Source organism: Mustela putorius, unplaced genomic scaffold, assembly GCF_011764305.1.
Source record: "Mustela putorius furo isolate JIRA1106 unplaced genomic scaffold, ASM1176430v1.1 tig00003853_pilon_pilon_pilon, whole genome shotgun sequence".
In the NCBI taxonomy this organism is placed as follows: domain Eukaryota; kingdom Metazoa; phylum Chordata; class Mammalia; order Carnivora; family Mustelidae; genus Mustela; species Mustela putorius.
Window position 1 is genome coordinate 14,485,594 of NW_025422005.1, and position 25,656 is coordinate 14,511,249.

A 25,656-nucleotide genomic window follows, 5' to 3' on the forward strand; every position below is an offset into this window, starting at 1 on the left:
AATCGCACTACTGGGTATTTACCCCAAAGATACAAATGTAGTGATCTGAAGGAGCACTTGCACCCAAATGTTTATAGCAATAATGTCCACAATAGCCAAACTATGGAAAGAACCTAGATGTCCTTCAACAGATGAATGGATAAAGAAGATGTAGTATATATACACAGTGGAATACTATGCAGCCATCAAAAGAAATTAAATCTTGCCATTTGCCTCAACGTGGATGGAACTAGACGGTATTATGCTGAGCGAAATAAGTCAATCAGAGAAAGACAATTATCAGATGATCTCCCTGATATGAGGAAGCTGAGAGGCGACATGGAGGGCTTGGGGGGTAGGAAAGGAATAAATGAAACAAGATGGGATCAGGAGGGAGACAAACCATAACAGACTCTTAATCTCACAAAACAAATGGAGGGTTGCTGGGGGGTGGGGGAAGGGAGAGGGTGGTTGGGTTATGGACATTGGAGAAGGTATGTGCTATGGTGAGTGTTGTGAAGTGTGTAAACCTGGCAATTCACAGACCTGTACCCCGGGGATAATAATACATTATATGTTAATAAAAAAGAAAGAAAGAAATTTATCTTGGACTGTCAGGGGTTAAAAAAAAGGGTATAGGCTTATTTCCTTCCAGATTTAAAAAGAAAAATTTCTCTTATGGAAAAAAGAAAAAAGAAAAAGAAAAAGAATGGTTAAGATGTGGGTGGGTGCACCTGGGTGGCTTAGTCGGTTAAGTGTCGGACTCTAGAATTCAGCTCAGGTCATGATCTCAGGGTTGTGAGGTCAAGTCCCAAGTCTGGCCCCACACTCAGCATGAAGCCTGCTTGGAGATTCCTTCTGCCCCTTCCCCCGCACGCTCTCTTAGATAAATAAAAATATTAAAAAAAAAAAAAAGAATGGTTAAGATGGTACATTTTATGTTATGTGTATTTTACCACAACTAAAAACTAAAAAAACAGTTAAAGCAACTATAACTACTATTCTTTGAGACATGAACAAGAATGAGATGCTCTAAAAAAGAACAAAAAATTGCTTTTAGAAGTGAAAAGTTATGGGGCACCTGGGTGGCTCAGAGGGTTAAAGCCTCTGCCTTAAGCTCAGGTCATGGTCGCAGGGTCCTGGGATCAACACCACATCGGGCTCTCTGCTCAGCGGGGAGCCTGCTTCCCTCTCTCTCTCTCTGCCTGCCTCTCTGCCTACTTGTGATCTCTCTCTCTGTGTCAAATAAATAAATAAAATCTTTGAAGTGAAAAGTTATGAGAAAGATATGAAAAAAACAATCTAATGGAAAGGTTGGAAGATAAAGTTGAGGTAATGTCCCAGAAAACAGAACAAACATTTTTAAAAATGGAAAATTGGAAAGAGCATTGTGAAAAATGAGAAGACCAGTCCAAGAGGTCCAACATCTGACTAAACTACATCTGCAAAGAAAAAACAAAAACAGAAAACAGAATGGAGGGTATTAACACAAAGAAATGTCCCTCAAACTGATTTCCAGATGAAAAGAGACTGATTTCCAGATTAACAGACTCACCAAGTGCCCAGAGTCAATGCACATCGCTATGAAACTTATACCTCTGGGAGACCATTAAAACTTTCAGAGAGAAAGGCACCTGGATGGCTCAATGGGTTAAGCCTCCGCCTTCAGCTTGGGTCATGATCTCAGGGTCCTGGGATCGAGTCCCACACTGGGGTCCCTGCTTGGTGGGAAGCCTGCTTCTCCCTCTCCCCCTACTTGTGTTCCCTCTCTCGCTGTCTCTCTCTGTCAAATAAATAAATAAAATCTTTTTAAAAAACAAAATAAGATAAAAATAAAAAATAATGCAAGTATCAAAAAATTAAAATAAAAATAATACAAGTATCAATATGATGGAAATAAAAATGAGCGGAAGAAGGACACCCCCCCCAAAAAACTTCAAACGGCACAATAGTCCATAAAACAACGATGGCTGATGCAAAGGAGCTTGTACCAAGGACCAGAGTGAAGAGAATCTGAATAAAAAGAACAGCGGAGCTCTGGATGCTGCTGAGCCTGCTAAGGGACCAAACCTGGCAGAAGTGCAGGTCTGAGACCAAGCCCAAGGGTGTAAGGAGGAGCCCTGAAGTGAGGCATGGGAGGAGGGGGGGACAGGGGGGTAGGGAGAGGTGGGTATCCCTGCCAATGAGGACAAGTGAGTTGTGAACAAGGTAACAAATGAACTCACAATGTCAATTGCAGCTTTGAGGTCCAGGGGACCTCACATAAAAGCAGACTACTGCACACTGATCTCCCACAGCCCTGGGGACGCCCTCCAGAGAGGATGTCCCAAAGGCAGTGGCAACAGAAGCCATGGCAGCTTAGAGAGGCAGTGAAGGCCCTCCAGGCTGCACACCTACCTGTAGCTCCTTGATCTCTCCTCCTCTGGGAGGCACGAGGCTCAGGGACCAGACAAAAGGCATGCAATCCTGAGGACCTACTTACGCGAAAAAATGGTGGTTTATCTGAAATGCAGATTTAAGTCTGTGTCTTGCATCTTGTATGTGAACCTAGTAACCTCAAAGGCCTGGACGTATGTCCTTTTTTGCAGTCAATACTTCCCTGCTGGGGCCACTCCCACCAGAGCGAGGGACTCAAGGCACCCTCACCCGGAGCTTTCTACGCAGGAGACCCCAAAGCAAGAAACAGCAGGATTTCTCCATAAGCTACCCCTCTGGTCAAAACCACCTCAAGCTTTTCCCATAAAGGGAGTTGGCTGAATTAATGTCTCCTCTGGCCCAAGAGGCAAATCTAGCCCCATGAAAAGCACTCAAAACATTCATTGTGCTTCTCAGAGCCTGTTCTCTTGTGGAGAAATGAGGCCACATCTTCAGGGCAGCGGGAACAGCGGGAGGCTTCCATGTCCTTCTTGAATGATTGTTGATCACAAGCACGTATTACTTTTATAATCACTAAAAAGCAATAGACATTTCCATATTGAAAATAAAATGAGGCCACAATAAACCAGATCATCTGTGAGGGCCCCTCCAAGGCTAAGAGTCTGCAATTCTAAGTAATTGTCTGTTCATTATTTGCATGTAATTTTAGAAACATTCCGTGATACAGCCTAGTTGTGGGTTTTTATTTGTTTGTTTTGGGGGGGTATTTGAAAGATTGGGTGGGGGGGCTTTGATTCCCCCAAGGACTCTGAACTCAGCCACTCACTACTGCTGCCTGCTGACCCTGAACGTTGAACAATCTTCCCCCTACCCCCACTCCCAGAGGTCACCTGGCTTGCCTGGCAGGGCAAAGCTTCTGAGCTGGTTCTTGACCTAGAAGACTCCCCAGATGACCTGTTCTGAAGCCAAGGAAGGAGCCTGGATGTTGGCTGTGTAAGAGCTATGTAAGAGCCCCAAGGGCCCCATCGGAGCAGACCTGGGATTCTATAGAACCTATGGTTTAACAAATCCTGAAAGGGGGAGATGCGTCCCCCCACCCAGGCGGTTCCGAGTTCCCAAACAGGAGTTTTACCTATTTAATCCTCAGAGGGCCCAGAGGCAGCCCTTTGGCCAGAAGGAACTTTTCAGCTGCAATTCCCACAGACCCAGGACTGCTCCGGAACGTTCCCCCACCCTCAAAAAGTATCCCTGTGCTTCCGGCCAGGCGAGGGGCTCTACCAGGCGCTGGAGCAGTGACTGCTCTCCCGGCTCAGGCGCAGCAGCCTGGCCCATGACCTTGGAAGAACCGAGGAGAAAGCTTCACCAAGCGACAGTACTTTTCCACTACAGGACTCGGCCACCTCAGCTGGCTTTCTGCTGTGCAGACTGGAGGCAAAGTGCGCCAGGCCAGCCCCATCAGGAACCCACCCAAAAGCACTCAGAGATGGGGGTAGGGATGCGCGGTGACTGACAGGCAGCAGGAAACCTGGAGAGAGGAGGGGGGTCCCGAATGCGCCAAGGGGAGTGTGGAGACCACCAGGGAGGTCAGAGAAACGTGCATTTAGCAAAGCCCTCCCGTACATTTCAAAAGATTTCTACTCCTTAACCGCCCCTCCTTCCCCACTCCTCCAGGAAGAATGATTAAACCCGTTCCACCGCGCCTGTGCCGGGTCCCGGGCGAAGAGCAGCGCGAGCCGGCGCGGGGGAGGAGAGAGAGGAGGGCGAAGGGAGGGGACAAGAGAGCTAGCGGTCCCGCCCGGTGATGTAGGCAGCCCGGGGAGGTGGAGCCGCGACGCCTGAAGGAGTCCCCACTGCAATCGCGCTCTTGGTTTACCCCTCCGAACCGCCAGCCGCCAGCCCCAGCTCCCGCGACTTCCCTGCAGCCGCAATTTGAGCGCCAGGGGCCGCGGATTCCTGGGTTCGGGCCTGGGGGTCGCCTCCACCACGCCCAGCCCCCTCCCCTCTTCGCTTCCCGGACGGCTGGAGCTACTCCCGGGGGAGACTGTTCCCGGACGCTCGGCCGCCGCCCGGGCATCTCGGCTGCCAGCCCGGCCGGGCACCGGGCATCTCCGGACACCGACTGGCCCCGGCGCCACCCAGCTGCTGGCGACCCCGGGGCCGCGGGCTTCTGATCGCCCTCCCCTCCCCCGGCCGCCGGGCAGGACGCCCGTGAGCTCCCCGTGCCCCCAGCCCCTTTGGCCCCCGCCGCCGCGATGCTGCCCTGGAGACGCAACAAATTCGTGCTGGTGGAGGACGAGGCCAAGTGCAAGGCGAAGAGCCTGAGTCCGGGACTCGCCTACACGTCGCTCCTCTCCAGCTTCCTGCGCTCCTGCCCGGACCTGCTGCCCGACTGGCCGCTGGAGCGCCTGGGCCGCGTGTTCCGCAGCCGGCGCCAGAAAGTGGAGCTCAACAAGGAGGACCCGACCTACACCGTGTGGTACCTGGGCAACGCCGTCACCCTGCACGCCAAGGGCGACGGCTGCACCGACGACGCCGTGGGCAAGATCTGGGCGCGCTGCGGGCCGGGCGGGGGCACCAAGATGAAGCTGACGCTGGGGCCTCACGGCATCCGCATGCAGCCGTGCGAGCGCGGCGCCTCGGGAGGCTCGGGGGGCTCGGGGGGCCGCCGGCCGGCGCACGCCTACCTGCTGCCGCGCATCACCTACTGCACCGCGGACGGGCGCCACCCGCGCGTCTTCGCCTGGGTCTACCGCCACCAGGCGCGCCACAAGGCCGTGGTGCTGCGCTGCCACGCCGTGCTGCTGGCGCGGGCGCACAAGGCGCGCGCCCTGGCCCGCCTGCTCCGCCAGACCGCGCTGGCGGCCTTCAGCGACTTCAAGCGCCTGCAGCGCCAGAGCGACGCGCGCCACGTGCGCCAGCAGCACCTCCGCGCGGGGGGCGCCGCCGCCTCGGTGCCCCGCGCCCCGCTGCGCTGGCTGCTCAACGCCAAGTGCGCCTACCGGCCGCCGCCCGCCGAGCGCGGCCGTGGGGCGCCGCGCCTCAGCAGCATCCAGGAGGAGGACGAGGAGGAGGACGCAGACGCGGAGGAGCGCGAGCGGCCCGAGGTGCTCAGCCTGGCCCGGGAGCTGAGGACGTGCAGCCTGCGGGGCGCCCCGGCACAGCCGCCGCCCGCGCAGCCCCGACGCTGGAAGGCCGGGCCCAGGGAGCGGGCGGGCCAGGCGCGCTGAGAGCGCTGGGGGGGGGGGGCAGGACTTGCGGCCCCAGCCCCTGCCGGCCTGACTTCCTGTCTCCAACCCTGGCCGTGCCCGCTTCGGCTCCCCTCTGGTGCCCTGCCGCCCCCGCCCCTTGCCTCCCTCGTGGTCTCTGTTATTGTCTACCCCTTGTCTCATCCTGGCTCAGGGTGACGCCTGATAAGCCCTTGATTATTGGGGGACAGAGGGGAGGAGAGCAACAGAAGTATTCGATGTTCACCTTTCCCCCCACATCCGGAGTTTCTGACTGCCTTCCATCGTGGAATTGTCCATAAGCTTTACAACAGGTCTTTGTCCATAGACCACCCCCTCCCTCCCAAAACAACCTCTCCAAAGAAAGGGAAAGGAGTTTCCAGAAATCCAGGCGGGTGGCCTTGGATGTTGGCCAAGTGGATGCGGTGGTCCTCCCCTTGGCCAGTCAAGCCTTCCTCGCTGGGACTGGACCAGTTCTGGGCAGGCATTCTCACAAAGCACGAATAGCGGCCCCAGAGACCTGAGACCAGGTCCAAAGTGGGAAGAGAGCCCGCTGCCATACTCACAGGCCCTATTCTTGGCCTTTCTGCCCCCTGGAGGACTTCTGGACTTCGCTGCTCTGCCTCTGGAGAAGACTGGGCTGGTCCTACCAACCCGAACAACAGGTTAGACCAGGTAACAGCCTTCTGCCCAAGGCAGCTGCCCAAGATTGTGCCCTGGTCCCTGGCACCCCCAGAAGACTCCACCCCCCATCTCCACAGACCGATGTGTGGGGTTCCCCACTAGGTGCCTCCAAGTAGGACCAAGATGGGGTCTTCAAAGGAGGTAAGGAGAACCTCTGGCAGGTGCTTGAGGACACTGACTACCCAGAAAGTGGAGACAGAAGGGATGTCCCCCTCCCCCCACCTGCAGTGGAGGCTGGTCAGAGCAGGAGGGTCCTGACAGGAGGTGGGTTCTCATAGCCAGCTGAGGAAGGGGAGTGTGTTCACCCAGCAGAGGGAGAGGGCCCCTGCTCAGGTGTGTCTCAAGAAGGCCACAAAAAGCCCAAAGATCTATGTGTCACCAAATGATCATTGTAAATAAAGTGGACCTGCTTTTTCATCCTTGTCTCCACTCTGGTGTTTTGTTTGATGCCAGGCTTGCTAGGGACAAAAATACTATCAGCACTCTAAGGGACAGGACAAGCCCCTAGAAAGGGGCTCCCTTTAGCATCTGGAGCCAAGAGGCAGGATGGGCGGGGAGGGGCTGCCGCCAGGAAGCTGTTCCCTTAATGTCAGGGAAGGAGACAGTAGCACGTGTGACATCACCTGTGCCAAGCCTTGGAAGAGTGTCTGCTGTCTGTCTCTGCCTCCCAGAATGTCTGTCTGTCTGGGCACTCAGAGGCGAGTGTCTCTGGGATGTTGGCAGGGAGGGGGCACGGGGGTGGGGACTTCTAATCAGCCCCACCTCTTTGAGAAGATTCCCATGTATGTCAAAGCCTGTGGTCTGAGCATGGTGTCTCCCCAGGGATGAGGAGGGGAGCGGGTCATAAAGGAGATGGGGTGGGTAGCACATTTTTCTTTCCGAGGAGCTAGAGAAATCTGCCCAGACCTTTGTGACACGGTGAGTGTTGAGCTGGGATATCTTTTTTATTCCTGTACTGAACTGGGCACCGATCCCAGACTAGTCCGGAGCCCAGACGAGTAGCCTCTGCAGTGCCCGGCCGTCAGGACAGTTCTGTTTCCTGGAGCTTCGGGAACAGAGGGTAATGCTGCCACTTCACCAGGCAGAGCCCAGGCAGGGGCGGGGCTCCTCGAAGGGGGAGGCTGGAGATGACTGCACGTGTCGGGGCAGAGGGACGACAGGGACCCACCAGCCAGGATGCCCTGCATGTTCATGGCTCCCCTCTTACGCATCACCAGCGGTTCTGTTGGTGTTCCTCTCCATTTGCAAAAGAAGAGGACCCAGGAAGATGTCAGACCAGAGAGACCAGGATGCGCTGCGGGCGAGGCAGCTGCTGGTGTGTGAGGCAACCTCACCCGGAAACAAGGTTGCAAGTGCACCATCTTTAATCAGACTCATGGGGGTGACGCTGACCCAATGCCTGTCTCGGGACAGGCACTGAGCTGGACACTGGGGGTCCAGGAGTCCCAGTAAGAGTCCAGGCTCTTACAGTCTTAGGTGAGATGCACATGATTAAAAGAGCAGAATTGCTGCATAAGAATGCACAGGCACCTTGTCAGCCTAGCTCCTACTCTGCTTTTCTCTGGGAGCCTCCCAAAACACACATACACACACACACGCACACACACACACCTCCTCCCTCCTTCCCACTCTACTCTCTATGCCTGGGGTTAGAACACCAGGGCTAGGGGACTCTGACTCCTTACCAGCTGTGTGACATGGGGCAACTCACTCAGCCTCTCTGAGCCTCCTCTTGATTAACAGTAAAAAAAAAAAGGGATCATATCAACTTCACAGGCTAATTGTAAGAATGAAAGAATGAAATAGAATCCTACCCCAAAACACTTTGGTAAACAATAAAACACCCAGCACATATGAAGAACAGCTGCTTTACCCAGAGGGCCCTTCTCTTAAGATTAGGACTTCAGCATGCTTGCCCAGCACCCACTGCAACCCCACAGCAGTGGTTACAAGTTGTCTTTCTGGCCACATCTCCACCTTCAATGACATGAGCCACAGTGTAGCACAAACTGACATCAGGTTATAGAAGGATATCTCTGGGAGCATCATTCCCACCAAGAGAAGGGGGCCACTCCGACCTCCATCTCTGCACTGACCTTGGCTTTCTCCCTGATCTTAGATACAAAATGGAGAGGAGCCCTGACCCACTGGTTAAGCTGTCTGGTGCCCCTGCATATTCTCTCCTGGCCGCTATAGGTTCCCCATCCGTAAAACGAAAATTGGGTGGACAGGATGCTGCTGTTGGGAGTGATAGGCAGATGGGATAGGAAGGCTCCCCAACCTGCTTTAACTGAAGCCACTTATCTATTGTTTTCTCTTTGGGGTTTCTGTGATTCCCTTTGAATAAAGGGATCCTCCTGATTTTTCTTAAGTTCAAATCACTGGGTGACCTGCTCTGTCAATTCCCCTTCCAGCCCCGAGGCGGCACGCATCTGAGGTCCGTTGGGCTGACGGGGTCTGAGAAACAGCACCGGCATGTGTCGTCCCAAGACCTCTTGGGCCTCATTTCCCACTGTCCTGATGCCGCTCCACAGCAGCTGAGCTGTGACAAAGGTGGGTTGTGCCACCGTCCACAGATCCCAGGGTCAAGTCGCTGACCCACCCTTAATGCCCATCGTGACTCTGTGGCTCATCTTCCGGACGGGGTCCTGTTCCCAGTTCCCCAGACAAGTCCATGTGCTCCCACCTCGAGGCTTGTGCCTGTTCTCACCACCGGGCATGTCCTTTTTGGCTCCACATTTTCAAATCCTACCCTCTCTTCAAAGCCCAGCTCAAATCCCACCTCCTCCAAGCTTTCCCTAATGCACATCCCTCTTCCCCTCCTGCCAGATCCAGGGATGAGCTCTCCTTTCAAGCTCGCGCAGGGCATGGTCCTCATCACGTGACCCCTAGGATTGCCCTTTTTCTGTGTGTCTCTCATAGAGATCTATTTCACTTCCCCGCCCCCTTCGTTACCTTGACCACAGCGGGGCAAGGGCCGGTGCTTGATACTAATTTGTTGAATGAGTGAGTGAGTGAGCCAGATGGAAGAGCCATCACCGGGTAGGAAACCAAGTGGGTGGAGAAGCTTTCCTTCTGCCAAGCTTCTGCCTGGAGATGCTGAAGGAGAGCTATATCCTCAGACGCCCTGTTCAGATGGATGGCTATTCTTGGGGAGAAAATCAGCAGCCTGACATGAGGTCACTGGGGGAAACAGAAGCCGCCGTCCCTGGGATCCGCTCTGTGCTCCAAAGCCTCAGGACTAGGCTTTCTCGCTCTGCAGACTAGACCAGCGCCCAGCACAGGGCTGACGCAGAACAGAGCAGCTCCTTGTGGTGACCCTCCAGGCTGGCTGGTTGGGCAGCTGGAGGACCGTGCAGACAGCTGCAGTCTCTAACACACAGATAGTCGAACCTGGATTTGGGTGTCAGACACATTCGAATGCCAGCCCAAGAGCTGCGCTTTGGACGGCTGTGTCACTTTGGGCAGATTTCCGAAGGTTTCTGGAGCCTTGGTTTTCTATCTGCAAAAAAAGCGATAGATGAGTCTAGGTCTTATATGGGTGTTGGGAGGATGAAAGAAGGCGCTGCCTTTGGGTAATTTATTTAGCCCTGTGCCCGCCAAACCCAATAAGCAGTAGCTGCTGCTTTCTGTTGATTATTACCATTCTAGCTGACGCTGCTCACTGATAGCACTGGGATGACATCAGGTGCCTGGTCACATGATGCCTGCTCCCCACCCCAGGGGGGCTCTCAGCCTAAAGTCCCATCATCTCTAAATCATGGGAGGAGATTCAACTACAGCTTGTCTCATTTTTGTCTCTAGTTGTTCAACAGACATAAGCCCAATCATCTTAACGCTAGAGTAGACCTAGTATCTTGTGTCTTTTTTGTATATCCTTTTCTTTTTGCAAAAGCACACCGAGCAAAGCACACCTACCTAGGTGAATGAATGAATGAATGAATGGGTGAATAGTGAGCTAAGATTAGCAGCTGCAGGCAGCAGTGCAGACACGTATCCTTCCTAGCCAAGGTCTTCAGAAAGCTGGGAGGTCATTCCTTTGTGAGTGATGGCTCAGCTTCTCCCTGCCGCCCCCCTCCGCCCATCCCTGTTTGTCCTTGGCTCCAGACTATGGAGATGAGGAGGATGCTGCTGGCTGAGGGACCAGGAGGTCCCCAGGAGAGCACAGCTGGAAAGGATCAAGGGGGCTGACATGCAGATGTCATGTGTCTCGGAGCCAGAACGGTCCTCCCTCTCCTTCTCCTCCACCGCCTGCCTGTCCAAGAGCCCATATGGGTTTGCTGACTGACCCGGAATAACTGACTTTCATCATCCTCAACTTCTAAGGGGACAGGAAGCTGGGCAGGCAAGACACTAAAGAGGAAGCTGGCAGTCAAACCACCATAACGGAGTCCTCAGCTCAGAAGAGTGGGCTAGTACTGCTGTGTGCTGGGACATCTTGGCAAAGAGAGAAAGGAGCTGGGTGGTCCTGGAAAACAGGCAGATCTTGGTTTTGCCTGCCCAGCATTGCCCCCCTTTATGGTGGAGTCTGCTTCCTCTTTCTCCTGGGAACACAACTAAATTCTCCCACTCTCTTCCTGTGCTGAGGTGGCGTCGGGCGACTGGGTTCTAGCCAACACAATTTATGACTGTCACCTGGGAGGGGGATGGACCACAAAACATAAGCTTTGCTTTATTCTCCTGTCTGCCTGCTGGGTGTCATCACCCAGGGTGTCCTTGGCAGCCGTGTGTTGAAGATGACAGCGCCGCCATCAGCCTGGGCCCCTGAATGACCGCAGGAAGTGGACCCCCACCCCTGCCACCAAGGGGACGAAGAAATAACATTTTCTTGTTAGCCCCAAACCTATCAGGGCTGTTGCAGCACATAGCTTACCTTCTTGTGACCCACTGCCCTGGGGCTCCCGGTGAAACCACCATCCCCCACTCTTAGTCCCTGGCGTTCTTTCCAGGGGAGCTGACTTTGCTCACTTGGGCTCCAGCGGAGGTCATATGATGGGGCCTGACCAATCAGAATAGCCCATTTCCTCAGCTCCAGAGATTGGTTCTGGGATGGGCATGAACAGAGACAGGAGAACTTCGTTCTGGGTTTGTTGTTGAAACTTGGGGAAAGACTCTCTTTCTGCCAGGGTTCCTAAGAGGTGGGGATATATCCGGTGTTGCCAGCAACCATCTTGCCACCATGAGAAAAGAGAGCCTTAGAGATCAGCACTCTGAAAAGCAGAGGGGTACCCAGAGAGAGCAAGACCAAGCCCCATGACGTTGCTTGAGTCCCTGGATCCCACCACACCTCCCCAGTTCTGCTTTTGGTGTTTTCAGTTCGTAAAACCAATAAGTTGTACTTTTTGCTTAGGCCAGTGTGAGCTGGGCTCTGTGTCCCTTGAGGTAGAGAGAACCCTGACCCTGACATCACTGTTCTCTTTGGGTCCCCCATGCTGGAAAAGGGGGATCCTTGAAAGGCTTCAGGGTCTGTCACAGGTCAGGTCTGGTTATGGGACATCCAGCTAGTTCACGAGATCCCTAAGTCCCCAGGCCCCTTCCCTCTCTGGGGGCCACACGGTCTTCCATCCTGGCTACCCTCTACACCCCTTCCCTCCTCCTCTCCTCTGGTGCCGCTTCCTTCCCTGTTCACGTGCCTCCGTGCTGTTGACCAGGACATGGCTCTGACCCCAACTCCACGTCTGGTTATACTTGAGTATAATCAAAGTCTCTGGCCTTCTTTCAAGTGCTACAGCATGAGGCGGATGGGTGCAACTCAGCCTCTGGATGGTCCCCCAGTTCGAGAATCCACCTTCCCCCACTTAGCTCCAGCTGGGGAGTGGGCTCACCAGATGGAAATCTCTTAGGGGACTTTCCCTGGGGAGGCTCGCTTCCAACAGTGGAGCCGAGGCTGAGCAGGCTGATCTGAAAAGCAAAAGCCTAGAACTGCCTTCTAACTGCTCTGAATGTCCACTTTCTCTGTCATGTGGAGGTGATGCTCCCAGCGGCTCCTGCCTCAGAGGGTTGTTCTAAGCGGCCGGCCCAATGGGATGGAAGGCCCAAGAGCTGTGAAAAGCATCAGCTTCCGTAAAAGAGCCTGGGGCCTGGGTGCATTCTTATTGGCTCCAAGCCAAGAAAGCTGGAGCGAGGCAACTCTGCAACACCCAGGCTGAAGGCTCCCATTTGCAGGAAGGAGCCCACAGCAAAGGAAATGAGCACAGAGCCCAGGAAGGGAGGTTTAAAATAGACATTTGCAGGGATTTCCCGCAGGGGAGAGCCACATGGCCAGGAAACAGCTTGTGGAGCTCCCAAGATAAGCTCTCCACCTCCACGTGTGCACAGACACCACCCCCCAGGGTGGACTTGGGGGATGGGATGGGTGGTGCACCCCTGTCTGCACACAGAGGGGACCCCCCAAAGACCCTTGCAACCGGAGCTGCCCCTGAAGTTCTAAAGCAGGAATGGGGAAGAGCGTAAGCCCACCTGTGCTCTCCTACTCACGGGCCCTGGACAGCTCCAGTGCACTCCAGCCACTAAAGCCAGCCTCAGATCTCATCCATCGAGTGTGGAGACAGGGAGGGGAGAGAGACTTTGCAGTCAGATCAAAGAGGACACTTACCGCTTACTCAGTCTCCAAGGGACAGGAGACTCGCATCATATCAACCCCTCTGCCAAATGCCACTGAGACACAGGTGCAGATGGCAAAATGGACTCTGGGAAGCCTCCCGCTAGCCTTAGGGAAAGCACACTGGCAGATGACTTCCAAGGTCTAAGTATTGCCCATGGAGCCGTGCATGTGGTCAGGGCCAGGAGATGTCTGCAAGGATGTGTCCCCCAGCGGTCTGGCTCCTTAGAGATGAATTAAATTATTTTTCTAAGGTTATTAAAGGGAACACTTTTTTTTTGAAGCTAGCAAAATGAGAAAGATGTAAGAAAAAATTAATATTCTCTCCCAACCCCTCTCTATTCCCTGATTCCCGTGCCCTCAGCATGCACACACTGCTAGATAACTAATGGTACAGACCGGGGGTTCCTCTCTCCCACTGTTTTCCTTAGTTGTGAATGTAAATAAACCCACATACATGCATATAGCGATTTTGCCATTTGGTTGCACAAAAATGGAGTCATTCTCAAACCCACTCTGCAAGGAGTTTTATTCTCACTTACTTCATGCACCAACCCCCACCCCGCCCAGTTCCCTCGACCTGAGTCTGACTCCTTCTCTTTCAATAGAAGCACAGTGTAGTCCACATCTTCTGTTAGTGTGTGTTCAGGTGGTCTCGTGTTTTTAAAAGCACCTAATGAACCCCTGCCAAATGCAGATCTCCAGACCACGTCTCCAGGAACTGGACCATGAGTTCTAAGAGCGCTTTCAGCTGAGACATCCCAGCACCAGGGAGCAGGAGGGAGGAAGCTCTTCCTAGCTGTGAGGTCTGGAAAGAAGGAGCAGAGGTGTGCTAAGCATATCCACATGTGGGCTGAAAATAAATAGGGTCAAGAAGAATTGGCAAGAACTCCTGGTGCTGGGATATCTCAGCCGAAAGGGCCCCTAGAACTTGTGGTCCAATTCCCCAATTTCCAGAGGAGAAGGAGGATTTGTCCAAGGTCCCTCCTGGACCCCCACCTGGAATCCTGGCCTCCCTGTGGGTTTCCCAGCAGGCAGAGGAGATACTGACCATCTATCTAAGGTTTCCTGTGCTCCAGGAATTGGGCTACAGACCAGGAATCCATAACCCACCTCCATTCAACTTTCTTTAGATAAATGCCGAGTGCTTACCACATGTCAGGCACTGTCCTAGGTGCTGGGGAGACAGTGAACAAAATACACAAAGATCTTCCTGCCCACATCCTAGTGAGGAGCAGCCAACAATCAATAAGAACCATAATAAATGAATAAATTCTGGAAAAGGTGATGTGTATATGGGAAAGAAAAGAAAAAGTAGAGTGGCATAAGGAGAGTGTGTACCTCTTCCCTCCCCTGGTGCCTTGAGATGGAAGAGTCTAAGGTTGTCAAATTTCTGGGCTAGCAATGGCCATGGTGGCAGAGACTGGTTAGATGGTCACCAAACCCTCTTCTTCCAGAACCATAGCTACACATTTCCCGGCCTGGCATGGTGGCAGGTGTGGCCATGTGACCGACTTCTAGCCAATAACACGTGAGCTCCTTCAGGCATGGCCCACAAAAACGTGCCCTGAACACAGCCTTGTTTTTCTACTCCCCGTCTGCCAGCTGCATGGAGAGGACACCGGGGGAGGGGGGTGCGAGTAGGGAGCACGGCCGCAGGTGGATGGCGTCTGGCTCCCTTCGGGGAGAAACGGGGAAAGGGCAGAGCCCCTGAAGAGACTCAACTCCCTCATCAGACTTTGCATGAAGGAGAAGAGGGTTCACCAGGGGGCTTGAAGACGAGGGAGGTGGTTTGCAAATCATTTCTGGCAGAAAAGAGATGCCAGGGGCTTTTAGATCTCTTTGAAGGACTTCTCAAAGCCACAGCTACCTTCCTTTCTCACTGTCCCCCTCCACAACCCCCACTCATCCATCCATTTGCTTAGTCATTCAACTAGTACTTATTGAGCTCCTACTATATCCCAGGCACTGTTTGAGGCCCTGGGAATATGGCAGAGAACAAAGCAGGTGAAAATACCAGCCCCCAAGGGGTTTCCATTCTCTCCAATCTACCAATCATCAGACCATAAACCAAATAAGAAGAAAAGAGAACGCTTTTACCGGACCCATTTTACAGACGAACAGCCTGAGGAGCAGAGGTTAAGTGACTTAAGCGGCTATGATTTTGGCTGCTTGTAATAAAAGCACAGCTGGGAGCCTGGGAAAGATGTCATTACACAAAGTGGGGATTTAATTCCTTTACAAGGCAGTGGAGCGCCTGAGCCACGGAAGCCAAGAGCTTGGGTTCACACTGCCTCTCAGCAGGCAAGTGGCCTACAGCATGTTTCTTACCCTTTCTGACCCTCAGTCTCCCCACCTGTAAAGCACAGGTAATAACATCCTAACCTCTGTGGCAGATTGCTCCATAAGGTCCACTCATGAATTCTCCCTCCCCATACCCACTCCCTCATGTGGCCCCTTCTCACGCTGACTCTGAACTTGGCCACGTGACTTCCTTTGGTAATGGGACTTCCACAGACTCGATGTCTCACGCAATGGGGTGAAAGCTACAGGATGGGGCTTGGCTGTCTTGGGACTCTGTCGCCCCATGGAAGAAACCCAGGCTGGCCTACAGGAGGCAAGTGGCCCCGTCCACAATCGGTGCCCTCCCCCAGACATGCGTGGGAACCCATCTTCAACCATGTAGCCCCAATTGTGCTCTGATGGGATTGCACACGCAGGACCCCAGGCAAGACCATCAGAAGAACTGCCAGTGGAGACCCATCCACATTTGCTGGCCTACAGAATGGCAAGCAAGTAAAATGACTATTCTGTTAAACCAAGGAGGGTTGAGGTGGATTGTTTTGTGGAAACCTCAAGGCAGGGGTCTAAGGAGTCAATGAGAATATGCATGCAAAGCAATTAAAGTGTGGTTTGGCACAAAATAATAACTCAGGGGCGCCTGGGTGGCTCAGTGGGTTAAGCCTCTGCCATTGGCTCAAGTCATGATCTCAGGGTCCCGGGATCGAACCCGACATCGGGCTCTCTGCTCAGCGGGGAGCCTGCTTCCTCCTCTCTCTCTCTCTGCCTGCCTCTCTGCCTACTTGTGATCTCTCTCTCTCTGCAAATAAATAAATAAATAAATAAATAAATAAATAAAATCTTTTTAAAACATTTAAAAAAATAAAAAGAAAACAAAATAATAACTCAGTAGGTTGTAGCTATTATTAATACCGTATCACCTGAAGCCAAGTTTCTCAGTTTCAGGAACCCTCCATGTTGGCCTCTTTAGTTACGCAAGTGTAAAGTGAGCAGATTCTGGAGAATTCTGTGAGATCGCTTGAATCAGCCTGCAGTGGCTACAGACCGGGAGGCTAAGGGCTGTTTGGGTGGACTTTAGCCTAACTACTCCTGAATGAGGAAAGAAAAAGGAATTTCAGGCAGAGACCGGATGGCCCCAATAGGGAGTTATTTAAGGTTATGTAACCAAGACTGGCAACACTGTTACAGACTCTTGGGTGTTTTCTGGGGCCCCAGAGTTTGCCCTGAACTGTACTTTGCGGGCTACTTCCCTCCCTTGCATGTCTGTGTTTTGAACCTCTACTGTGTGCCAGAGACAGGTCTAGGTGCCCAAAACACAGCAGGGAACAAGACAGACAACCATCTGTCTATAGGCAGAAAGACCTATAAGTAATGCCATCAGACAGCAATCAGCATCTGAAGGGACATGGGTAAGGTAACAATAGAGAGTGATGGGGACATGCGGTCAGGAAAAGGCTCATGGAGCCAGGGCCATGTGAGGACCCCAGGGAAGGAACATCCAGGAAGAAAGAAGGGCCTGTGCCAAGATCCGATGATGAGAACCTTGGTGTGTTTGATGAGGCTGGCAGCTGATGGGAGACAGCTGGGGCCTGTGGCCAGAGGGACAGACAGAGGGACAAAGGCCAGGGTGAAGATTCTGGGTTCTCTTCTGAGCAGTGGAAACTTCTGGAAGCCTTGTGTCTTCGAAAACTCACTCAGGCCACTTTTTAACAGGATGGAATTGGGAGAAGGAGACACAGAAGAAGCAGGAGAACCAGTCAGAGATGCAGGTGGGAACCAGTGGTACCTTGGACCAGGACTGGAGCCGTGAAGACGGGGAGAAGCAGCTGGACTCAAACCTAGTTTGAAGGAAGAGCCTGGTCGTGGTGCTGGAATGAGTGTGGGCATGAGAGGAAGCGAGGCGCTGGGAGTCACCGCCAAGTTCGAGGCTTGAGTCACTGGGTGACCGGCTGTACCTTGAACAGAGGTACAAGGCGGAAACGGGCAAGTCGGGGGCCAGGAGAGGGGAGAAGCAGTTCTGGTTCAGACCACCCTGGATTCAGATGCTAACAGGCCTCAGTCAAGGGGCCCAGAGGCCGAGGAGGCAACTAGGTAGGCAGGACTGGCTCCAGGATGGAGGCACGTGAAGTCTGGGGGCCACGATTCTAAATGGCATTCCAAGCCATACTTCTGGATGGAGTCTCCCTGCAGAGGAGTGGCCGCAGAGAGAGGCAAAGAAGATCCCCCATGCCTGGTGGCTGAGCGGAGAAGGAAGGAGCCCAGGGTGCAGTCACAGAGGGACCAGAGGGAACAGGGAGCTCAAGGCTTCCTGGAAGCCAGTAAAGAAAGTGAACCAGAAAGAGGGCGTCCACGCATCTAACAACACTGCAAGGTCGAGGGTGATGACCTCAGAAAACTGACTAATGGTTTTGGCAAGATGAAGTTCACTGGTGATCTCAGCCAGGGTGACTCCAGCATTAAAGAGAGGAGGGAGAAACAGATGGGGAGCGAGTTTTGTGAGAGCACCTAAAACAGGGTGACCGGCGGGGACGGAGGTAGCAGAGCCTTCTCTCGGTCAGCCTCTCGATCCCCCGGCACATGGCTTACAGAGCACCAGAAAGGGCAGGCCCTGAGCCCTGGCAGACAGTGGGGAACAGGGCAGTCCCCTCCTTCTGCCTCAGCTTACAAGCCACCTCATGAAGAGGTCTTGTCAACCCCTCTACCCAAAGTGGGACCCTTGGGCTCATCTCTGGGCCAGATACAGTTCATACTTACAAAATTCAAGGTCCCTTTAGGGAACCTGACCCTGATGACTTGTTACCCCCTTCCTCGATAACTAGAGAACTAGAGTAGTGATTTGGCCTTAAAGGAGAAATACTCAGGTGCTTGGGGAAGCAGCTCACGAGGGGCCCCGACCTGGCCTCAGTGGTCAGAGGCCTCCTGAGGATCTGACTTTTGAGTCAAGTCCCAAAGGACAGGGCATCTCAAGGAAGAGCAGCTCAGACTCAGGGGGAACAGCAGATGCAAAGGCCCTGAGGCGACAAGGAGTTTGGCACCTGAAGGATAGACAGTGAGCTCTGGAGAATAGTGACCAGGACAGTGAGGGTTTGGAAGCAACAGTTTAGGAGGGACATTAAAGAAGCAGGACGTGGAGCAGGAAGGAAAGAGGACTGGAGGGGGGCAGGGGGCAGGAGGTAGGATCCCTGTCCCTCCCAGTCGGCCTTACCCTCAAAGCTAACACCTGCGCAAAGAAGCAGCTTACCTCCTCCCTCCCTGCGCAGTTCCAGGGCCCAGGGGGCAGCACGCCCACCCTCTAGAGGTGGAATGTGGTTTAAAAAGACCAACAGGGAGACAAGTGACAAGGGACAGCTGTGGTGGGTGGGAGTGGGTAGAAGAATGGGAAGAGCCCAAGGTCAGGAGGGGGCAGGTTGGGCCCTTCTATGTACTCATCTTGGTCCTTTAATTAGCAGTCACTGAACCCCCTTCTTCTCCCTCTTCAAACCCCACTCCAGAGGAGATTTCCATCTGTGGACGGGCCCCACTGTGGGCGAACCTTGGACCATATAAACTCCCCCACTTGAATCTCTGCTGGCAGGAGGGAGCCATCCCAGCTCCCTCTCCCCGCCCCACCATGGGTCCCCACGCGGGGATCCTCTCATCATCCCCCTCCCATTTACTGGCTTCCCTGGGGGTCCCATCAGCATTGAGGCTGTGGTGGCCACAAGGTGTCCTGAGGCCTACAAAGCTGTGGCCCGTACGCCTGACCCCATAGCTGACATCCTGAGAGGGCCTTCCGTTCCCCCCAGTGCGCCCTGCTGAGCCCCACCCCAGGCAGGAGGCTCCTCCCTCTCAAGAAGCAGGGTTCCCCACTGCGACAGTAGAGTCTCAACGGAGCCACTCATGCACAGGAAGAAAATGCCGCTTCCTATTTTGGTCCCATGTTCTCCTGCTCAATGGCGTCCAGGGTCATAAAAATTATGGCTCCCTCTCTCGCTTGCTGAGGAATTCTGTGCAAGGGTTTTCACCTCTCAGAGCCTCGATCTCCTCATCCATGCAATGGGCAGCACACCTCCCTTGCCACGGTGGCTAAGAGAACGGTGAGTGTGTCATGGCACCCAGCTCAAGTCCTGGCATGTGGTGGTGTTCATCAGACTCCTATCTCCCTTTTCATGGCTGCCCCAATCCAGTCAATCACCTGGGCTCTCTTTTCTCTGGGACTAGCCATGACTTAGAATATTCTCCCCAGCATCCTGTTTACAGGCTCCAGAACAAGCTCACATACCCTTGATACTTCGAAGATTTTTACCATTAATCCCTATAGGGAAACAGAAGTAGCAGGACAGTGGACAGCACCTCTGAACTATTGTGCATGCTGTTCCCCCTTCTTGGAATGCCCTTCCCTGCTTAACTCACTGGTGAGCTACTCATCCTTCAATTCCAGCTATCATAGCCCTTCTTCTGGTGCAGGAGTTTCTTGCTGCCCCCTCCCCAGGTAGAGACTCCTAGCCCTCTGTGCAGCCCTGACCCATAAGAGGAGGGAGCACGGCAGAGACACACCCTGGTCAAAGGTGCATAGAGGGTAAGCACAGAGGGAGCATCTTTGCAAGGTCCCCTGCTGCCTCCCCCCAGGCCGGCCTCTATCCTACCCAGAGATCTCTGGAATCCTGGAAAGGGATTCTTGGTCTCAGGGGTGGGAGCTCAGCCCTTTGGACCCTGGACCATGTTAAAAATTAATCTACAAGTACTTCATGAGCAGGCCACTCTGCAGAGAGTTCTAGAAATTGTCCCTCCCTCTACTCTGTTGCTGGGGCTTGGAGAAGGGGAAGGACTGGTCTGTGAGTTCCCCTAGGATGTTCGGAACATGGGGGTTATTGTCCACGGGCCTTGGGCTAGAAAGAATAGTTACTCTGGGAAGGACTGGCTCAGCCAGTGGTTAAGCAGGGAAGGACATTCCCTGCTAAAGAGGGAAAAGCTTGTGCAAAGGCTCAGAGGTACAGTCCATCGTCCTGCTAGACTTTCGCTTCCCTTCACTGGGCTCAGCCAAAAAGGTCCCCAAAGTCCCAAGGCTCATAGTAACTATGGCATTAGCATCAATAATAATAGCTTACAGTTAGTAAACGTTCTCTATGTGTCGGGCCTTGTGCAAGGGCTCCGCACGTATTCTCTTGTGTGTTCTCAGAATAAACCCACCAGAGAGGTGCTGTTGTTACCTCCACTTTCTAAATAAAGAAAATGAGCCTCAGGTCACTCGGGTGGCTCAGTGGTTGGAAGGCTGCCTTCCGCCCAGGTCATGATCCCAGGTCCTGGGACTGAGCCCCACATCGGGCTCCCTGCTCAGTGGGGAGCCTGCTTCCCCCTCTCTCTCTGCCCTTCCCCCACCCCTGCTCATGCTTGTGCTCTCTCTCTCTCTCTCAAATAAATAAATAAAATCTTTGGAAGAAAAAAAAAAGGAAAATGAGCCTCAGAGAGAAGCTAAGTCATGATCAAGGTCATAGAGCTAATCCACTAGTCCCTGTGTGATTTAGCAGTGGCCCCTTTTTGCAAATACACTTAATAAGTTTATTTAAACAGAAAAGATCGGCTTTATCATGCACGTGTCTTTTTGGTTCAAACATATACATTTATCTAACCTTAAGTCAACCACTGAGAACCGTGAGCCCTTGTAATATTTTGAAAATCTCGAGCTGGAGCTCTTGCCTGATCTTTCAATCTTACAGCAGCTTTAGGATCCGTTAGACTGACGTTTTGTATGAATGCCTCTAGAGAATGCTCACTCTCAAGGATAATAGCTACAAAGGTAACCATTCAGGAAGAGCTCACCTGCAGCATCAGCATGCTCGCTAACTGTTCTGATTCAGAAACTTAAAAGAGGCATGATAAATAAGCACATTTTGTTTTAAAAACAAATTCTTTATCTAAAAGTTACTCACGCTTCTAGCGTAGGAGAGGGTCAGGAGTATTCAAAGTGTACCACAAGGGGACGCCTCAGTAGGTCAGACGTTAAGCATCTGCCTCCGGGGGCTCAAGTCATGATCCCAGAGTCCTGGGATCCAGCCCCACATCTGGAAGAAGCCTGCTTCTCCCTCTCCCACTCCCCCGCTTGTGTTCCCTCTCTTGCACGCTCTCTCTCTCTGTGTCAAATAAATAGATAACTAAAATCTTTTTTTTTTAAAGTACCAAAAGTAGTAAAATGTACGTTAGACAAAAGGTCACCAGCTGCTGTAAAACCATCTCACTCAGGGGTTAGTGGGTAGAAATCTATCTAGGCACTCCAGGCAGAAAGGAATTTAATACAGAGAACTGATGCTTACGAATCACGGGGGGGGGGGGGGGGGCGGGTTCCGAGTAGTGGAAGTCAGGGGGTTCAAGGTCATACTACAATAGCTTCCAAGGTCACTGCTACCATCCACTGCTGCTGCTGCCCAACTGTCCCGCACCTATGACCCACTCCCCTGCTTGTGTGCTGTCTCTCTGGAAAAAAAAAAAAGAAAATCATTGGCACTCTCCTAGGTACTAACATTCTTATATGAAAATTTGGGGATGTAATTTTCTTCAGTATGATTTTTTTTAAAGAGTTAAAAATACATGTTAAGGGCTCGGTTGGTTAAGCTGCTGCCTTCAGCTCAGATCATGATCAGTCCTGGGATCGAGTCCCACATCGGGCTCCTTGCTCAGCAGGGAGCCTACTTCTCTCTCTGCCTCTGCCTGCTGCTCTGCCTGCTTGTGTTCTCCCTCTCTCTCTCTCTCTGACAAATAAATAAATAAAATCTTAAAAAAAAAAAAACATGGGGGGCGCCTGGGTGGCTCAGTGGGTTAAAGCCTCTGCTCAGGTCATGATCCCAGGGTCCTGGGATCGAGCCCCGCATTGGGCTCTCTGCTCAGCGGGGAGCCTGCTTCCTCCTCTCTCTCTGTCTGCTTCTCTGCCTACTTGTGATCCCTGTCTGTCAAATAAATAAATAAAATCTTTTTAAAAAATTAAAAAAATAAAAATAATTTAAAAAAATACATGTTAGGAATGATAGACTTCTAGTTCCTGATGAAAATCACAAACCAGCAAAGTTCCCAGTCTCCTTCCCTCAAACCTTGCCCTGTGAGTGCCCTAGAAAATCAATGTGGCTGTGGAGTGGTGACGGATAGAAGGAAGTGAGAACATGCTAGGGTGTAGTCTTGTTCAGAAGAAAAATATAAATATTGATAAGCTTTAGAAATTGATGGGAAATTAGCATAAGCACGAGTCATACTAATATGGATAACCACTAAAGAAAATGAATAGAAAAAAAATACGGATTTAGTAAAAGTCAGAAAAGGTGAGGACGGGAGAAAACAAAAACACCAAATCAAAAAGATATCTGCACCCCAGGTTCATTGCAGCTTTACTTAGAAGAGCCAAGAGCAACCTCATGTCCATCAGGGATGAGTGGATAAAGAAAATGAGGCATAAACATGCCATAAAAAAGAAGGATCTTGCCATCTGCCACAGTGTAGAGGTATCTTGAGAGCATTATGCTAAGTGAAATAAATCAAAGAAACAATTCTGTGTGATCTCACTTATATGTGGAATCTAAAAATAAGGGGCAAAAATGAGCTTCTAGATGGGGAACAGATTGGTGGTTGCCAGAGGCGAGAGATGCGTGTGGGTAAAATGGGCGAGGGGAACAAAGGTACAGACTTCCAGTTATAAAATAAGTAAGTCCTGGGGGCACCTGGGTGGCTCAGTGGTTTAAAGCCTCTGCCTTCGGCTCAGGTCATGATCCCAGGGTCCTGGGATGGAGGCCCGCGTTGGGCTCTCTGCTCAGCAGGGAACCTGCTTCCTCCTCTCTCTCTGCCCGCTTCTCTGTGATCTCCGTCTGTCAAATAAATAAATAAAATCTTAAAAAAAAAAAAAAAGTAAGTCCTGGGGATGTCTTACACAGCATGGAGACTATAGTTAATACTGTATTGCGTATTTGGAAGTTGCTAAGACACTAGATTCAAAAGTTCTCACCAGAAAAAAAAAAAAAAAGTGTGTCACTATGCATAGTGATGGACGGTAAGTAGACTCGCGGTGATCGTTTCACGATATATACAGATATCAAGTCATTACGCTGTGCACCTGGAACTCATATCAGTGGCATGTCAATTACATCTCAATTAAAAGAAAGAGGGGATTGACTATGGGGATTAGGTTGGCTTCAGACTCGTTTGAAGGACGGAGACACAGATTCTATTTCAGGAATAAACCTGAATCTCACTGCAAAACTAGACCCGTGGGGGCCCCTGCCACTACTGCTACCACGGCTGATTTAAGGACTTTATGGCTGGTTACCATCAGGAAAACACTGACACTCCCGCTCTGCACCAAGAAGGCAAGGACCATCCTGGCATAAGGCTTCTGCTGCAGCTTCTGCAAAGGAACTGAAACACCTCCCAACAGTGCATCCAGAAAAGCTACGTGGCCACCTCCTTCCAGGGCTCTACTTTCCATTTCTGGCCATCTGTCATCTCCCTGGCAGAAGCCAAGTGATCTGTGGAAATCCTAGTGGCAAGAGAGTCTGGAGATGTCCTCTCTAGCATTCCAGACTCTCCAGCAGAAGCTGTGAGGGAAGGAGCTTTGGAGGGATGCTGAGTAGGATCAGTCTTCAGTATTGGCCACAGTCCACCTCTTGGTTCCTCAACATCCATCCCCACGCTACTTTCCATTCTTAATCCCACAAAACAGCCACCACGTGTTACCACCCAACCTAATTCAAGTGTGTCTCAAACAAGAACATCTTTAGCCTTTCCTCGGAAAACCAAATCGTAAGGCCAGCAGTAACCGCATCCAGCTCTCACCCCAGGGAGCCTGGGGAATGTTCTCCTCTTCTCTAATCACAGTCTTACCTTGATATCCTATAATCTATACACTTAATGGTAAAGTTTACCACCAACAAACCACACTGTACAAAATGGCAGAGGAAGGAGGGACACTTGGCACCATCAATAAACATTTACATGACTTAGTAGAACACATCAGCAAGTACTGTAATTCTCATTTCTGTTACAAGCCATGAGGCATTTATAACATCTTTCCTCTGCTGTCTATTCCATGTTCCCTAACCCTTCAGCAAGTACGTCTTGAGGTCAGAGGTTTTGACCTCCTGGGATGATCTGAGCTTCATTCAGGAGGAAATTGAGCCCGCAGTTGTCCTGCTCATTCTGGGCTGCTGTCCTATTCCATTAACTTTTACCACCATCCACGGAATTAGAAAACACCCCGGAGGATTTCATGGGATCCAGAGATGCCCGTCTCCCTGTTCCTACTGTGCAGCAGCAATCAGAATTCCCCCTTAATGACCAGAACTAATCACTCCAGGCCACACGGAACCATTAGCCACCCCCAACCCACTTTATTCCCCCCATTCATCCAGGGCACGTGGATTCTGAAATGGCCAGATGTTGGTCTCAGTTTCCAAATAAGGGGGACCTCTGTAGTTTGCCCTGGCGGAAACATTCTTCCTAGCATAATAAAACCTCTAAACTAGCAGAGCCCAAGATCTTGGGGAACAAAAGCTTTTGAAGTTACCCAGCCCAAGATTCCCCAATCCATGAATTCTGGAAGAGAGAGAAGTAGCCCTTTGCACTGGCTGCCCATTCAGAACGTATGCCAACACTGGGCAAGCACTTCAGAGTCATACGAGGTCGTCTTGTTTGCTGATCCTAATCAAGTCACTGACCCATAAAGCAGAGTGATTCTAGTGATTAAAGCATGTGGCAAGACCAGTGAATCTCATGCTCACCTACCAAATTCTTTATTGCTTTTGCTGAAAAATGAGGCCTCTGGTCAGAAGTAATGCTATTTGCACTACCAAGATTGTGAATAAGATGTTCAGGCAATCCACCAATGATGTTTCAGGCAGAAAGATGGCAGGCAGAGCATGCAAACCCATAGCCAGAATAAACACCTAGTCCTGGGAGGGCATCAATCCAGCCTCCATAATGAAAGGAATCCAATGTAACCAATCTGCCACCAGATGGCAGTCTGGTCCTCTCCAGATCAGGTACCATATTGAAGGCTCAGAGCCACTGCGGAAGGTTGGCCTTCAGCCATGGTGAGGAGACTTGAGCAGAGACTGCTAATGGTCACCCAATATGCACTGATTTTGTTCAGGCCATCCATGTACCCATCCAAGAGAAAGCATTTCTCAGCTTCCCTTGCTATGAAGCAAGACCATATAACTAAGCTCTAGCTAATGAAATGTAAGCAGAAGTGCACCCTTACTACTCTTCTACCCTTCTTTCTGCTGCTCCGAATGAGTTTGTGAAGGCTTAAGCTCCTGTAGCCATCTTGGGCCATAAGAGGAATTTAAAAATGGAAACCACAAGCTAAGCAGGTAGAAGCTGGGTCCCTGATGGCTATGGGATCCTAGACTAAGACAGAGAAAACTGTATGTTATTTAAACCACCTTTATATGGTGTTTTCTCTAATGTACGTCAAACCTATTTCAAACTGATATATATAGATATCATGAGTAAGATGTTAGAGGAAAATCTAAA

General features: G+C 51.7%; 1 protein-coding gene across 1 annotated transcript; it reads left to right on the forward strand.

The window, feature by feature from the left end:
- Positions 1-4,142: 4,142 nt before the first annotated feature.
- FAM43B (family with sequence similarity 43 member B) lies at positions 4,143-6,680 on the forward strand. Its single transcript, XM_045063869.1, has one exon. The coding sequence runs from the start codon at positions 4,608-4,610 to the stop codon at positions 5,580-5,582; it is 975 nt and encodes a 324-aa protein (XP_044919804.1). The 5' UTR covers positions 4,143-4,607; the 3' UTR covers positions 5,583-6,680.
- Positions 6,681-25,656: the final 18,976 nt, after the last annotated feature.

Bases quoted from the DNA above. Each gene is read 5' to 3' on its own strand.
- FAM43B (XM_045063869.1), top strand. From the start codon at position 4,608: ATGCTGCCCTGGAGACGCAACAAATTCGTGCTGGTGGAGGACGAGGCC.